At 40.5% G+C, this 13,330-nt stretch overlaps 1 protein-coding gene across 1 annotated transcript; it reads left to right on the forward strand.

Annotated features, from left to right (window-relative positions):
- The first annotated feature begins 6,643 nt into the window (after positions 1 to 6,643).
- Positions 6,644 to 8,139, forward strand: rrs1 (ribosome biogenesis regulator 1 homolog). The gene has a single exon (XM_027004399.2). It carries the CDS (start codon positions 6,649 to 6,651, stop codon positions 7,690 to 7,692), a length of 1,044 nt encoding a protein of 347 aa, XP_026860200.1. The 5' UTR covers positions 6,644 to 6,648; the 3' UTR covers positions 7,693 to 8,139.
- Positions 8,140 to 13,330: the final 5,191 nt, after the last annotated feature.

The raw sequence follows: 13,330 nt of genomic DNA on the forward strand, positions 1-13,330 counted from the left end.
AAGATTCTAAATACTTGTAAGAAGAACTGTTTTTGAGTGTGGCTCTAAAAAGGGTAATTGCAAAATATATCACACAACATAGTCAATCTGGCATGGATCCAGTCCATATGCATATCTCAGAATGGATGCCAAAGACCAGAACTATTAGGAGAAATGTTTTATGATTCACTATTTAAATCAAGGCTGGGATCCAAGACAGGAAAAGAAATGTAATCGCTCTTAAAGAGTTAAACTTGTCTGCATTCACAGTAAACCCATGAGTTTCCTTTTTTAGCTGTAGATGAGGTAACCTGTGTTTTTTTTCACACTTTCAGAGACATTTTTGACTGTTTCACCAATTAGGCACTTTTGAGTTATCGCACACATTAACAGTCTCTTTTTTTTTAATCTTTGAATTTGGTATTATTTGAATCTTCTTGAGCAAACTGGATGAAAAGAGTTTCTGTGACTTAATGAAACAAAAATCAAGTTGTCTCCAGTGTTTCATATGGCTCTGCACCTGTCTAAACATCTGTGTGTAAAGGAAAGGTTGTTTAAGTGTTAGTAGAGAAGTGGCCTTTGGGGATGGCAGAAGACCCATAATAGCCCCAGCACATTTCTCAAAGGGCTAATTTGTCACTTGTCAAATGCAGATTTGGCAAAAAGTAATTTGCTTCAGTTGGGCGGACTCCCTGTGGTCTATCTCTGTCAGTTCAGGCTGCCTGGGATGAGAATGCGTTGAGGAGCGATTTGATGGTAAAAGCTCCCATCTTCCTGATCCATCAGCACACTGAATCAGCTTCTCATCAAGCAAACACAACTCAGCCCCCATCCCCTAACAAAGAAGAAACATTAAGTCAAAAGTCATCCGTCTAGACTATACAAGTTTGCCATTGTGTAACTGTGTTAATTTTGAAAACATAGCTGGTAGCACACATTCACTTGTTGACGTTCTTAAACTCACATTTCAACTTACCATCTGTTGCTATGTACACTCACTTCTCACTCTGTTAGAAACATTTATTTATCAGGAACATCTTGTAGGAGCACAGTTACGCACTACACCCTGTCTGTTGTCGTTTAGAGTTCATATCAGTCATCTTCTGATGCTTCATCATTAAAAAGAACATTTAACATCTATTTAATAAAAGCAATAAAAGGAAAGATCACTGTTGCTGGACTTTGGTAACCATTGCACTGACTCATGTAATACTGCTGTGCTCATTCATACCTGTGCTACACCCACTACCACATCAGTGTCACCACTGTGTTCCGACGGATCGGCCATCATCAAAGGTCCTGTGTTCAGACACTGGACACTGAAGAACCATTGACAGAGATCAGGGGATGCACTGTTCTTGGCAACAGATGAGCTACAGTCTGTACCGGTAGACCTATAAAATGCACCTGTTTCTAATAAAGTGGTAAACGAATGTAAGTCCAAGGTAGGGGCTTACACTCATGTGTACTGGGAATTCAGAGCTCTATTTAATGATAGAAGAAGGAGAGGAAGACAACAAGAAAAACAGTGTTTCACCTTTTATTCATAAAAATGCAGGCCAAAGTCCCCAACAATACATGTATAACTAAACACATAATAAAAAAAGAAAACATAAAAAGAGCATTTAACATATATTTAGTAAAAGCAATAAAAGGAAAGATAACTAAATAATTAAAATAGGGCCACAGTGAATAACAGTAAAAACAAATTACATTTATAAAATAAATAAATATAAATCATAATAAAAGCAACAAGAAAACTTTACTTACAATATAAAGTGAGAACTGCCACTGCTTATAAAACACTACACTACACTACATCAATATTTCAACTGCTTTAACAAGTAATGCTAGGTACTTGAAGAATTGCAAAAAGAAATGATTTCCAAATCTTTGAAACATAATAATAAAAGCCTGATTCACCAGTCTTTTTGTACTTATTTCTTGGAATTATCCATAAGCCAGTACTTGGCAATCTTAAAACCCAATTTGGAAAACAGCCTGCAAGGGATTTTGAATTGCATAAAGGTGCTATAACATGAACAGTTTCAAAACAGAAAAAAAAACCCACTGATGCTAAATGAGTTGTTACCTTCTCTCTTATGTGCTAATTCACTGGCTGCAGTGTTCTGAATGAGCTGCAGTCTGTCTATTGTGATTTTAGATAATCCTGCAATATTGCAGACATGAAAAACCAAAGGCACTGCCTTTTGACCACTATCATTCAACTTGATCACTTATACTATATATACAAAAATTATTATCTTCTCAGCTCTCCTCTGCAAAGGACACTTTATAGTGAATATTTCTACAAAAAACAAGGCCCAGTTATTTGCATACTTGTTATTTCCAAGTTGTTCCAGATGAGATTCGGAGTGTGTATGGCGCACGCAAGGCCTGGGGCTCTTCAACAGACTTGGGTAATAAGCATCATTATTATACAGGCTGCATTATTGATACTGCAGAGATTATCTGCAGTGGCGGAGTTGCAGCGCTTTTTGAACAGAGACTTCTCTCTGTTCAAAAAGCGCTGCAACTCCGCCACTGCAGATAATCTCTGCAGTATCAATAATGTGCAACTGTGGGCTTTCCTGGGTAAGATGCAGCGGCAGGTTATGCATTTCAGCAGGGGGGATGAGGCGTGACCTCCATTAGGGCTCCAGTGTTGTTATTGCTAGGTTGCATACAGACCTCAGCACAAAGCATGTGGCCTCGGCAGGAGCACGTCACTAAAAAAAAACAAATAAAAAAAAAAAGAAAGAAAGAAAAAAAATGTGCAAAAAAGAAAGAAAGCAGGGGGAAAAGCCTTGGAATGTCAGTTGAAGGACACTGGCTCACATGCTGGGCCTTTTCTAGGAACGCAGCCAGGCATTGTAGAAAAGTGGCCAGTGCGCACGCTCCCGCTCCAGCTCCCCACTCTCCACTGGCTCTGCTCGTTTGGGAGATTCCAAGCGTCCTCTCCTCGGTGCCCGCCATTCTATTCTCACAACAAGCCGATGCTCCTGAGATGCACTACATCAGTACGGGGACTTGGGGATTAAAAGAACCACCACTATTCTGGCTGTCACAGTTTATAAATTCCTGACAGGGTTGCTGTGCTGTCCCTCGGGTTATCGCCTTAGTTTCTTCAGGAGACGCTATCTAGCTCAGCTTTTCTGCCAAGCTGGCATCAAACCCTTTAGGAGGAACAACATCATTCAAATTCAAGTGGATTTCCTCTTATTTGGTGCCAGAATACAAATTATGTACTTCGGAACCAACTCAACACAACTTCTCCCATATTAATTTTGTCTAAATATAGCTACCTTTGTCTCACCAAGTCAAAGTTTCTGCTTATAGCTCTGATTGTTAAAAGGAATATCTGAGGAAAGAATATGTGCTGGTAGGTTAAGGAGTTTCATCCTGTAAAGGAAGTGTTTCTTTGGTTGTACAAAATGTCTGTGCCATACTCTTCTCCACACAGTTATAATTGGACTGGACTGGTCTAGGGATGTTTACAGAATTCAAAATATCTGGAATCAAGGCAAGGGTTTGTGGGCACTACAAGAAGAGCATGTTTTTCCAAAGAAGTCAAGTGTAATAAGAATGTGCTTGTCATTTGTCTGCAGAGATATGGGGATAAATGATGCCCCTCATTAAGTCACATCCGTTGGGTATGTGAACTTCAGCTGTCTTTAGTATCATAACCTCGCACTTTAATCTCATTAGCCTCTTTTAGCATCATCTTTAGGGTATGTGCTTAAAATTGTTATTTCTTCATGCCACTCTTCTTAGCTCTTATAATACACTGAAAACCTTAGGCATAAATGAATCATCACCTTCCCTATGATTTATCGCTCCTGCAGGACGTCTGCAGCTCCCACCGTAAATATCTGCGCGCACTTCACGCGATCGGCTCATTTAGACTCGCTAACGCTCTCGCCAGTGACATTTTCCTTTCAGTCGTAACGAGGTTGTTACTTTAACATACGGTTGCTGTCGATGCAGTTGGATCGGCCGAAGGTTTACAGCATTTTCGCTCCTTTAACATGGCCCCGATAGCAACAGCCCAGCGGCCACGGGCAGCCTCGGCGAGGCAGTTAGCCTTCCGTTTAAGTGACGTGACGTCACCTCTTGGGTCATAAGGCCGTCGGGTGGCCTGCGCTCCTTTTGGGTGCCACCAGTCAGAAGGTGTTACAGTGAGAGCGCCTAGAAACCCGAGTGTCCCCTCAACCACACACTGACAGTATGACCTTTGCTGGAACACGTGCATTCCACAGGCATATTACCCTCTGTATCCACACTGGCATTCAGGACATGACACATGAAGTAACAAGTCACAAAAAGCCGCAAGGTTACTATAGAGTCACATGAGCGGGTAATGTTAGATTATAAAGATCCACAATCAGTCTTGTTTCATGCCAAAACTGACAATAACCAATTGTCAGAAGGGAACTGTATGAACAAATTAGAATACAATAAAGAGGTAAAGAGCAGATACCATAACTATGGATGCAAGAGATCACCACAGCATTACACCACTGGAGCTTTGGGTGGTAGCTGTCTTTAGGCCATTGTTACTCTGTTTTGTGCATACACCTTCTTCTCCCAAAAATGTATCTGGAAGAACACAACAGCCCAGGAACCCATGCGACAATTTTTATCTGGAAGCAAACGATGATGCATCCGCACCGGCAGCAACATGAATGTGTGGATAGGGTCTTTCCAGGCACATTCTCGAACAGAAACAGCTTGGGACTGCTGAGACAAAAGAGGAGCTTTTGTATGTCATCCAAGCTTGTGTTGAGCAAGTGTGCTCATTCGCTCCTTATTAAGAGTCTCACCATCCGGCTACCTGCAGGCGTGTGAGGAAGCGTCATTCCTGCCCTCGTTTCCATAGCTGTCAGCAGCCTCACGTTCACAGGAAGGCTTTCATACCTGCTGTAATTAGTGGGCCTAAAATAAAACAATGTCATTCGCCAATACATTGACACTGTTAAATGCATGAACCTGAGCCTGAGGTTACTGTCCTCTAAAACCTATGAGCCATTTAATAACTGAATAGTTTTCCTTGTTTTTCTCATTACATTGACAAATACATGTAATAAATGGTAAATGGATATCAATAAATTGTTTAATAAATGGATGGTTGAATGATATGAAATTATGAAGACATTTACCTTCAAGAGAGAGTGAAGTGGCTCTTAAGTTACATGGTTCACAGTTTCAATATATATATAAAAAATCTTTAGGTTTAAATCTGGCAAAGCACCTGTTTTTTTTTCAACTCTGATATGCCTGTAATAATAAATTCAATTCATAAAGCAGTATCGATGTCTTTTTCTGGGTCCCTGCTAAATGATGTACCAATTTACAGTCTTTCAGTTGCATTTGCAGAAGTTAGGCTTATAAATATGTTTAGAAACAAGATCATTATTTCCTTAGTTTGGCTTAGAGTGAAAATGAAAGCACCGGTGCATCAATTTATCATGAATGTATGTAGTTTACATGCAGTGAAACACTCCTAGAAGTGAATTTTTAAATGAATTTTTGAGGTGCACAATACCATAGAGTAATATCTAGCATGAAAATCCGGCAATTACTGTATACAGGTATTGAAATCTGCACTTGCAAATGTTATTCCTGAAGACACATGAATCTATTCAGCCTGGATTCCTCGTGAATGATTTGATGCCTACATTGCTGCTTCAAACTGCTTCAAAATATGGGGCTGATTTCCAATAGGCTCTCATAGCCATGAATCAGGAAAAACCACAAATCGGGAAGAGCCTCTCCAAATTACTCCCTTGTTTACTTTCTAATTATCACACAGACTCTTGAAAATTACATTTTCAAGATATAGCACAGTGTCCTTTGCGTCCCTCCCGCTGTGCTTTTCTAGGCAGGGGTTATTAGCTGCAGCTCTAATAAGTCATAGTCAATGAAAGACAGCAGTCAAAGGTGCACAGTTTTGGTTAAAGAAGAGAAAGAAGCTAACTGTCCATACTAATGAACGAGGAGAGGGGCTCACGGAGAAACAAAAGAGGGCATGAGCGCTTAAGTCCACAAGACATTCCTGCGTGCATTATCCAGGGAATGGGGGTAATTCTTCAAAGTACCTCAGTTACCTGGTCGAGACTAAAATAATGAAGTCTACCTATGTTGTATGAAGAGACTTTAATGAAGTGGATTGCCAGCAACGTAGAGAGAGTGTGTTCTTTGCCATGTTATATTCGCTTCGATGCGAGATATTACACAATGACTCATTGGTTTGTGTCACGGGATCACCAGTAAAGACTAGTAGCCTATGATGTAGGTCTCTTCCGTTTATCAGTTCAGTATCGCTTAACCATTCTATGTTAGGTGTAGCCTACGAGTTTCTTGAGGCCTACAGTTTCACTTTTTAATGATATAAGTTTAAAATCGTTTTAATAGATTTGGAGCTAAAAAAAAAAATAAAAAAATAAAAATACGAAGGGAATTTGATATTACGCCCTTGTGTATTTGGGCCACTTGCCTGTCCTGAGTCTCTTTTGTCCACATGTCTGGCACAAATGTAAATATTAGGCCATAGCGTCACCTGGTGGACAAAAATAAAATTAAAGTACTTTATGAACCGGAAGCAAATAACTCGATTCTGATATCTGTGTGTTAGTATAATGGAAACACGTGGATATCCCACATGAAAAAATGGCTGCCTGCAGCATTGAAGACGTGCTTGCTAAAGCAGAAAAAGATGAGGCTGAGAAACTAAAAAGTATAACGGTAAACAAAGAATTAGATCTCGAGTTTGATATAGGTAATTTGCTCGCGTTAGACAAAAACTCAATAAATTTGCGTGAGTTTAAACAGCAAAACAAAGAAGATTTTCTTCGTTCACTGGCACGAGACAACGCTCAACTCCTCATCAACGAGATATGGAAACATCCATCAGAGCGAGTTGAAGACGTTATTGTCGTCAAGCTTCCAGATCCAACCACTCCATTACCTAGGGAGAAGCCCGCACCCAAACCAAGGCCTCCGACAAAATGGGAACAGTTTGCGAAGCTTAAAGGTATTCAGAAGAAAAAGAAAACGAACTTGGTGTGGGATGAGGTTAACAAGGAGTGGAGAAGGCGCTGGGGATACAAGCGTGCTAATGACAATACGAAAGAATGGCTGATCGAAGTGCCCGAGTCAGCAGATCCAAACGAGGATCAGTTTGCGAAGCGAAAAGAGGCTAAGAAGGAAAGAGTGGCGAAGAACGAGTTTAACCGCCTTAGGAACGTCGCTAGAGCTCAGAAGATTAAAGTGCCTGGGATCGGACTGGCGCCCTCCGCCAAGCAGTCAAAGGCCGAGCTGTCTCGAGCTGTCAGTGTTGCGAAAACATCCACAGCGTCGGTCGGGAAGTTCCAGGACCACTTACCCAAGGAAAAGACCCCGAAAAACACCGGGAAAAAGAGAACATTCCAGCCCGTCATTGGCGACTTTGCCAACGAGAAACAAAAGCAGTTGGACTTACTTAAAGTCATGGACAGTAAGAAACCTCGTCTTGAAATCACCAAAGCGGTAAATAAACAGATGAGGGAAGAGGACGCCGAAGCGGCTTCAAAACGTCGGAGGGTTCCAGGACAGAAGGGACGCAAAAGAAACATGCCCGCTAAAGGAAAGAGAAGTGGTCCTTCTGGGAAAGGAAAGGGGAAGGCGTCCAAAGGCAGAGGACGAAACCCTCGCATGAAACAAGGGAACCGTTAAAATGAACCTAAGTGTTGTGTTTCAACAGCTCTCCCCCTTTATGGCTTTGTGATGCTCATTCGTGGAAAAGTGCATTGTTCATCTTGATGATTTGACGTGCCTTATGTTGAAGATGTTGACCAGGTCTATCTAGAAAGTGAAAGACTTCAGTGGTTAAATTAATTTTTACATTGTTACTTTACAAAGTGTCTGGAGTAATTTCAGTGTTGCCAAATAAATGTTTGCAGTATTGTATGCAAGTAGAATTGGAAGCAGTCTGACAACTGATGCACGGATTTGAGTGGTTTTCCATAATAACATTTTAGTTTGTTAAAGATGTATATAATATGTGCATCATATTTGTAATCACCATGGGTTTCTGTGCTATTATCTTACCCCACGTCTGTTCTCTTTTAACACCATCCTTTCGAGTTTACCTGGAATAAATGTCTACAGATAGTATCAGCATCATGTGTAATACTTGATAATAGATTATATTGCTGCATCATTCTGATCTGGTGGTATCATAAATTTTCAGATCTTTCAGTAGGCCTACTAGTTTATTCAGTTTGGCCACTTCTGTGTATAATGCTTTATATTTTGTATTAAGTGGCTATGATTTAAGTAAAGAAGTTTGCTTAGTTTAATTTGAATAATATATTAGATGTATTTCTAAAGGTTAAACTGCTTTGACTATACAGCATCTTTTCACTAAGCAAGCGCTTGACCAATCCTCAATAAATATGCAGGGATAAAATTTTAGTGTTGCCAAATAACACTTCTTGAGATTCTGTGGTAACATTACATGCTCACTGCCATCATGGCCAAAGGCATTGTTTTAAAATGTTTTATTCTTTCTAAATTCTTTCTATATTTTCACAGCACTGAGTGGTAGGTTACATAATTAGGCAAAATAAAGTTAGTTCTGCATGCTAGTAAAGGATTAAGAAACACTTTCTAGCTATTCTAGCTACTTTTGAGATTCCAGATTGTTACATGCAGTGTAAACAGATTTTAAAAATACTGTAATTAAAATAGTATATAGATTTAAATGGGTGTAAAAAGGGTCAAAGTGTAATAGGTATAAAAAAAGTATTCTGATATTTAAAATGTAAGTACATTAAAAATTAAATTATAATTAATGAGATTTTGATCATTCGGAGTTAAATTCCTTATGTTGAAGGAATCTAATTCACTTGTACATTACCTCTGCAGTTCAATGATAAACCATCAGGGTATTAAATTAATTTGACTAGTCAGACCAAGTATTTTAATAAGGGCCAATAATAGCCATTTATCTAACACTTTTATCTAAGGCAACTTAAAACCTGAGCAACTGAGGGTTAAGGGCCTTACTTAGGGGCCCAAAAGATGCAACTCGGTGGGGGAGTTTGAACAAGCAATTTTAAGATTATAAATCAAGTACCTTAACCACTGAGTTACCACTGCCCACATCATTTCAGTTTTCCTAATCTTCTCTATGCTTACCAGAACTACCACTGAGAAAAAAAAGGTGAACTATTTGTTGCACTTTCCTTATCTCAAAGGTTTAAAAAATTGCACCTTGAAAAAAAAGGTGTTTGAAATATCGTGATGTAGACCGTTTTTACCCCTCTTTACTCATGGAGTAATTAATTACTCAGACAGCCACTGATTTGTTGATTATAAAATGTTACAAATAAAACAATTTGCCTAATAAGAACAAATACACATATGTCTGTATGTTAATGATTCTGTGTAGCTGGTGTGCCTCTCTGAATGATGGCATAATCCATTAACATCCTTCATTCAGTTGATGGATGCTGTTTGACCACTGATATCCGCCCATAGGGGAGCTGAGGGGTTTGGAGAGGGGGGAACCATCTGCTGACTGCTGCATGCTGTAAGACCAGTCAAAACAGCAGCTATCTAATAATCACCACCCCATCTCAGAGGACTGAAATATAGGACGCTGTCAACATCAACATTAATCAGGCTCTTCGAGCTGAAACCGCCTGACCCATATAGAGCTGAGAGGAGCCTCTGTCCATCACAAATGTGCACCGAACCAGATGGAGAGAGAATAAAGGTTATTTTATTTGTCCTTTGTCCATTTTTGAAAAGACTGAAACATGCTCTGTGAGGTATGCCTCCTTTAGGCATTTGCAAAATGACAGTAGGGAAACTGCATTACAGTATTACAAATGCATAAATAAATATAAATAAAGCATGCACTAAAACAACTCCACCAATGTCAATCAGACAGACCCAGCCCATTAAAAGGTCTGGGCATGTATTACCAACCCCCAACTTGCCTACTTAATCTTATTTTTAAAGAAATTGTAGAAATGAATATATTAATTATTTTTGAGAACTTTAAAGCCCCTCAGTTATTTGTTTGCCGCGAATGGACTGTACGTAGCTTGACATACAGTAACTACTGAGGCATTACTCATCGTCCAGTGCTGGTAGTGGTAGAGAATTTGAATGCAGTCACTGTGTTCTCAAATAGTGTCACAGGGGCATGAATGGAATTCAGTGGGATTTGTGCTTGAGTGTCTGCTTACATGGCGTCTGGCAGCAGCCCTAAACACGTCCAGCGGTAGATTAATGAACGGGATCCATTTATAGAAGACATGGAGCGTGCCTGCACTCAGTAAGGTTCAGTTACTTGGGACAGAATGCATCTCATGTATGGAGCCATGAGTACTTTAAAGCTTCCACTGCTGTCTTCCCTTCACAGGGCCAATAAAGAAGCACCAGAAAGTTTTAAGTTGACTGGATGTGCTGTGAATCTACAGGTGTCATAATAATTTTATGAAATGTACATGTAATGCTTTGTGTTGCTGATTCTGTTACTGGAGATGGCAATAATAAAATCAGAAACATTTAAACATTTCACACTAAACTCTAAGAGTAAGTATATTAATTGTTCTGTCAATTTGCACTTCTCAATAAATACAGAGAATACTTTTCTGACTATGTATTCTGACAGCAAGCATAGAAAAGAATCAGTACAAACATGATGAACCAGGTGAGGTATTGATAATGTTTATCATTCATATTTTATAATAATATGCAGAAGTGTATTACTGTAATAGCTGACAGCTCACTTAGGGCAGTATTAAAGTCACTGTATTATTTATTTATTATCACTAATTATCAACCAAGTATTTTACACATATTAACATTTATACTCAGACAACTTTGCAATAAGACATTATCTTCCAAAATTACATTTTTATATAATGTGCACGGTATTTGAACTAGTAGTGCCAGAGTAATATTCTTTCCTTCACTTCATACTGAAACTTGGATTTCAAGAAAGCCATGCAGTGCCTGACTCTCGTTTTAATTATGCACAGTGGCAAGCGTGCTGCTGAACGCCCTGGCAGTATTTGAAATCCCTTCTTCCAGCAATAAGACATTTTCTTCCCTGACTCTATTGCCTATAATGGCCCTGTCGGTGAACACCTTAACAGACACTTGTTAAAGGTACACCCAAGAAATGATTCAGGTGCCTTGACTTTGAACTCCGAAAGAAATAATCTTTCCCTTTTAAAACAAACTGCAGTGACAGCCAGCTGCACCCTAAGGAAATAATTTAACTTTGAGTAGTACATTTTCATTAGTACGCCGCTTGCTTGGTTTGATAAAAAAAGTATACAATTTGTCCACTAGGTTGCGGTCACACACAGATTCTGTCCTCAGTGGATGAGGTAGAAATAACCCACGGTGATGTCATAAACGTTCTTTCAGAGCATGAGGACGCTAGGGGGTTTGGGCGGCTGCAAAACGATCAGTCCCTTCTGTGCCACAGAAGTGAGTCATAATATATGCCATGTAAGTAAAAGCAATGCATGCATTCATTTAAGTCTTAAAGATGTATTGTACAACACTATCTGTCTTACACGGATAAAGACAATCACACTTACATTTGTTTTATATTTGAGGGTAGCTGTTAGAGTGGTGTGTGTGTGACTGCCGAAATCCACATTTTCTTACTAAGTAAGCTTAGTAAATGAGATGATTCTGTTGTGCTCTGACATAGCTGGGACTTTCTTTGTGTTCCCACAGTGACAAGGCCACTAAGAAGGGCCGAGGCTCATGGAGACACAGCTCAGATCAGGTCTGGCCCATGGAGCTCCTGGGGGAGTGCACAGGGTGAGGACACGTCCCTGTGCCCAGTCGCCCAACACTGAGGCTCCCGTGTTCACCGCTACGCCTCCGCACACACGACCACCAACCCACCCACTGCACCCCTGCCTCCCAAAGCAGCTGCTCTCTCTCCCGACCAAGCACACCCCAAACAGGTGGTACATCTCATAGGTCATTAGCTAACAATGCACGCAAGCAGCATGTCAGATCTGATCACTTCTCACTCAAATGTCCATATCCCTTAGAACTTCACTTAGAAATATAATAGTTGTTAATTCAGCACCCTGACTTATAAAGGAGATGACAGAATTTAACAAAAAAAAAAGCTTACTTGTGACTCACTATTTATTGATAGTACTTGCTGGTTTAAATAAACCAGCCTGTACTATGAGCTGACCCTTGGCCCTGGTGGTGCTGTGTTAGTGCTCCACTAGTGTGTGCTTGGCTAGTGTCCTTGTTGCTGTGAGTAGTGACATCCCCCACTGCTGAGACATGGCCTAACAGCCTGACAGCCTGCCCCTTCTGTCCTCTCCCTTTCTCTATCTCCCTCCCTCTCTCCCTCAAAGCACTGGAATCTGGGTCAGCAGGAATAAACAGAGCCTTTGTGCTTGCTGTTTCCTCTTTGTGTCGCCCAGTGGAGGCAGGCAGCAGACCCCCCAGAGTTGGGGGCAGGGAGGAGGGCCCTTCCCCGACACTAGAGGACGAGGCCCAAAGCCCCGGTCCACAGCCTTAGCCCCAGCCAGCTCCACAGGATCCTGCCCAATTACCCCATTAAGAGCCAGTGCCAGGAGGCTAGCAACAGGGTAGTGGAACCAGGCTGAACAATGCTGGCCTCCAGCTCAGCCCAGTGCCCACCCAGGAGTACTATACCTCTATACCCACTATCAATACTATTCTTATTTTGGACTGGTTGGTTGTTATTCGCTGCACAGGGTCCGTGGCAGCAAACCACCGCTTGCTGTTGCAGGTATATTACCAGTGTGGTGAGCTATGTGTTCTTCATGGGGGAAATGACAGCACTGGTGCCTCTTGCCCAGTGGTAACATGGCCGATGTGACAGAATGGAAAATCAGTGACACATGACATAAAGTAAGTATGCATGAGTAGGAAACAAATAGTAAGAGAACATAAATTCATGTAAAAGACTTGAGAGGGAAAACCTGAAAGACTAAAGACAAAAGTAGATCTTTTCTTGGCCAAACCTACTAGCTTCCACTCTTTTTGGCTCTATGTATTTTTATAAACTGGTGTTTGGTCCTCTTACATAGAGAATATATTACATACAGAAATAGATTATTTTGTCTCTGCATGTGGATATTGCTTTGTGCTTATTGCCTGAATGTGCATAAGGAAATTGCATTAGTATAATGAGAGCAGCAGCTTACACTAAATATTTCTTTCCATTACACTCATTTCCTTGTGGCTTTAGAGCAGGGGACCCAGACAAGTCTGGAAAACTACATGATCAGCCACTACACCCAATGATTATTTCAAGTAATAGTGCACAAATTACTGTTTTTTT

Source organism: Electrophorus electricus, chromosome 5 (genome assembly GCF_013358815.1).
Source record: "Electrophorus electricus isolate fEleEle1 chromosome 5, fEleEle1.pri, whole genome shotgun sequence".
Lineage (NCBI taxonomy): Eukaryota > Metazoa > Chordata > Actinopteri > Gymnotiformes > Gymnotidae > Electrophorus > Electrophorus electricus.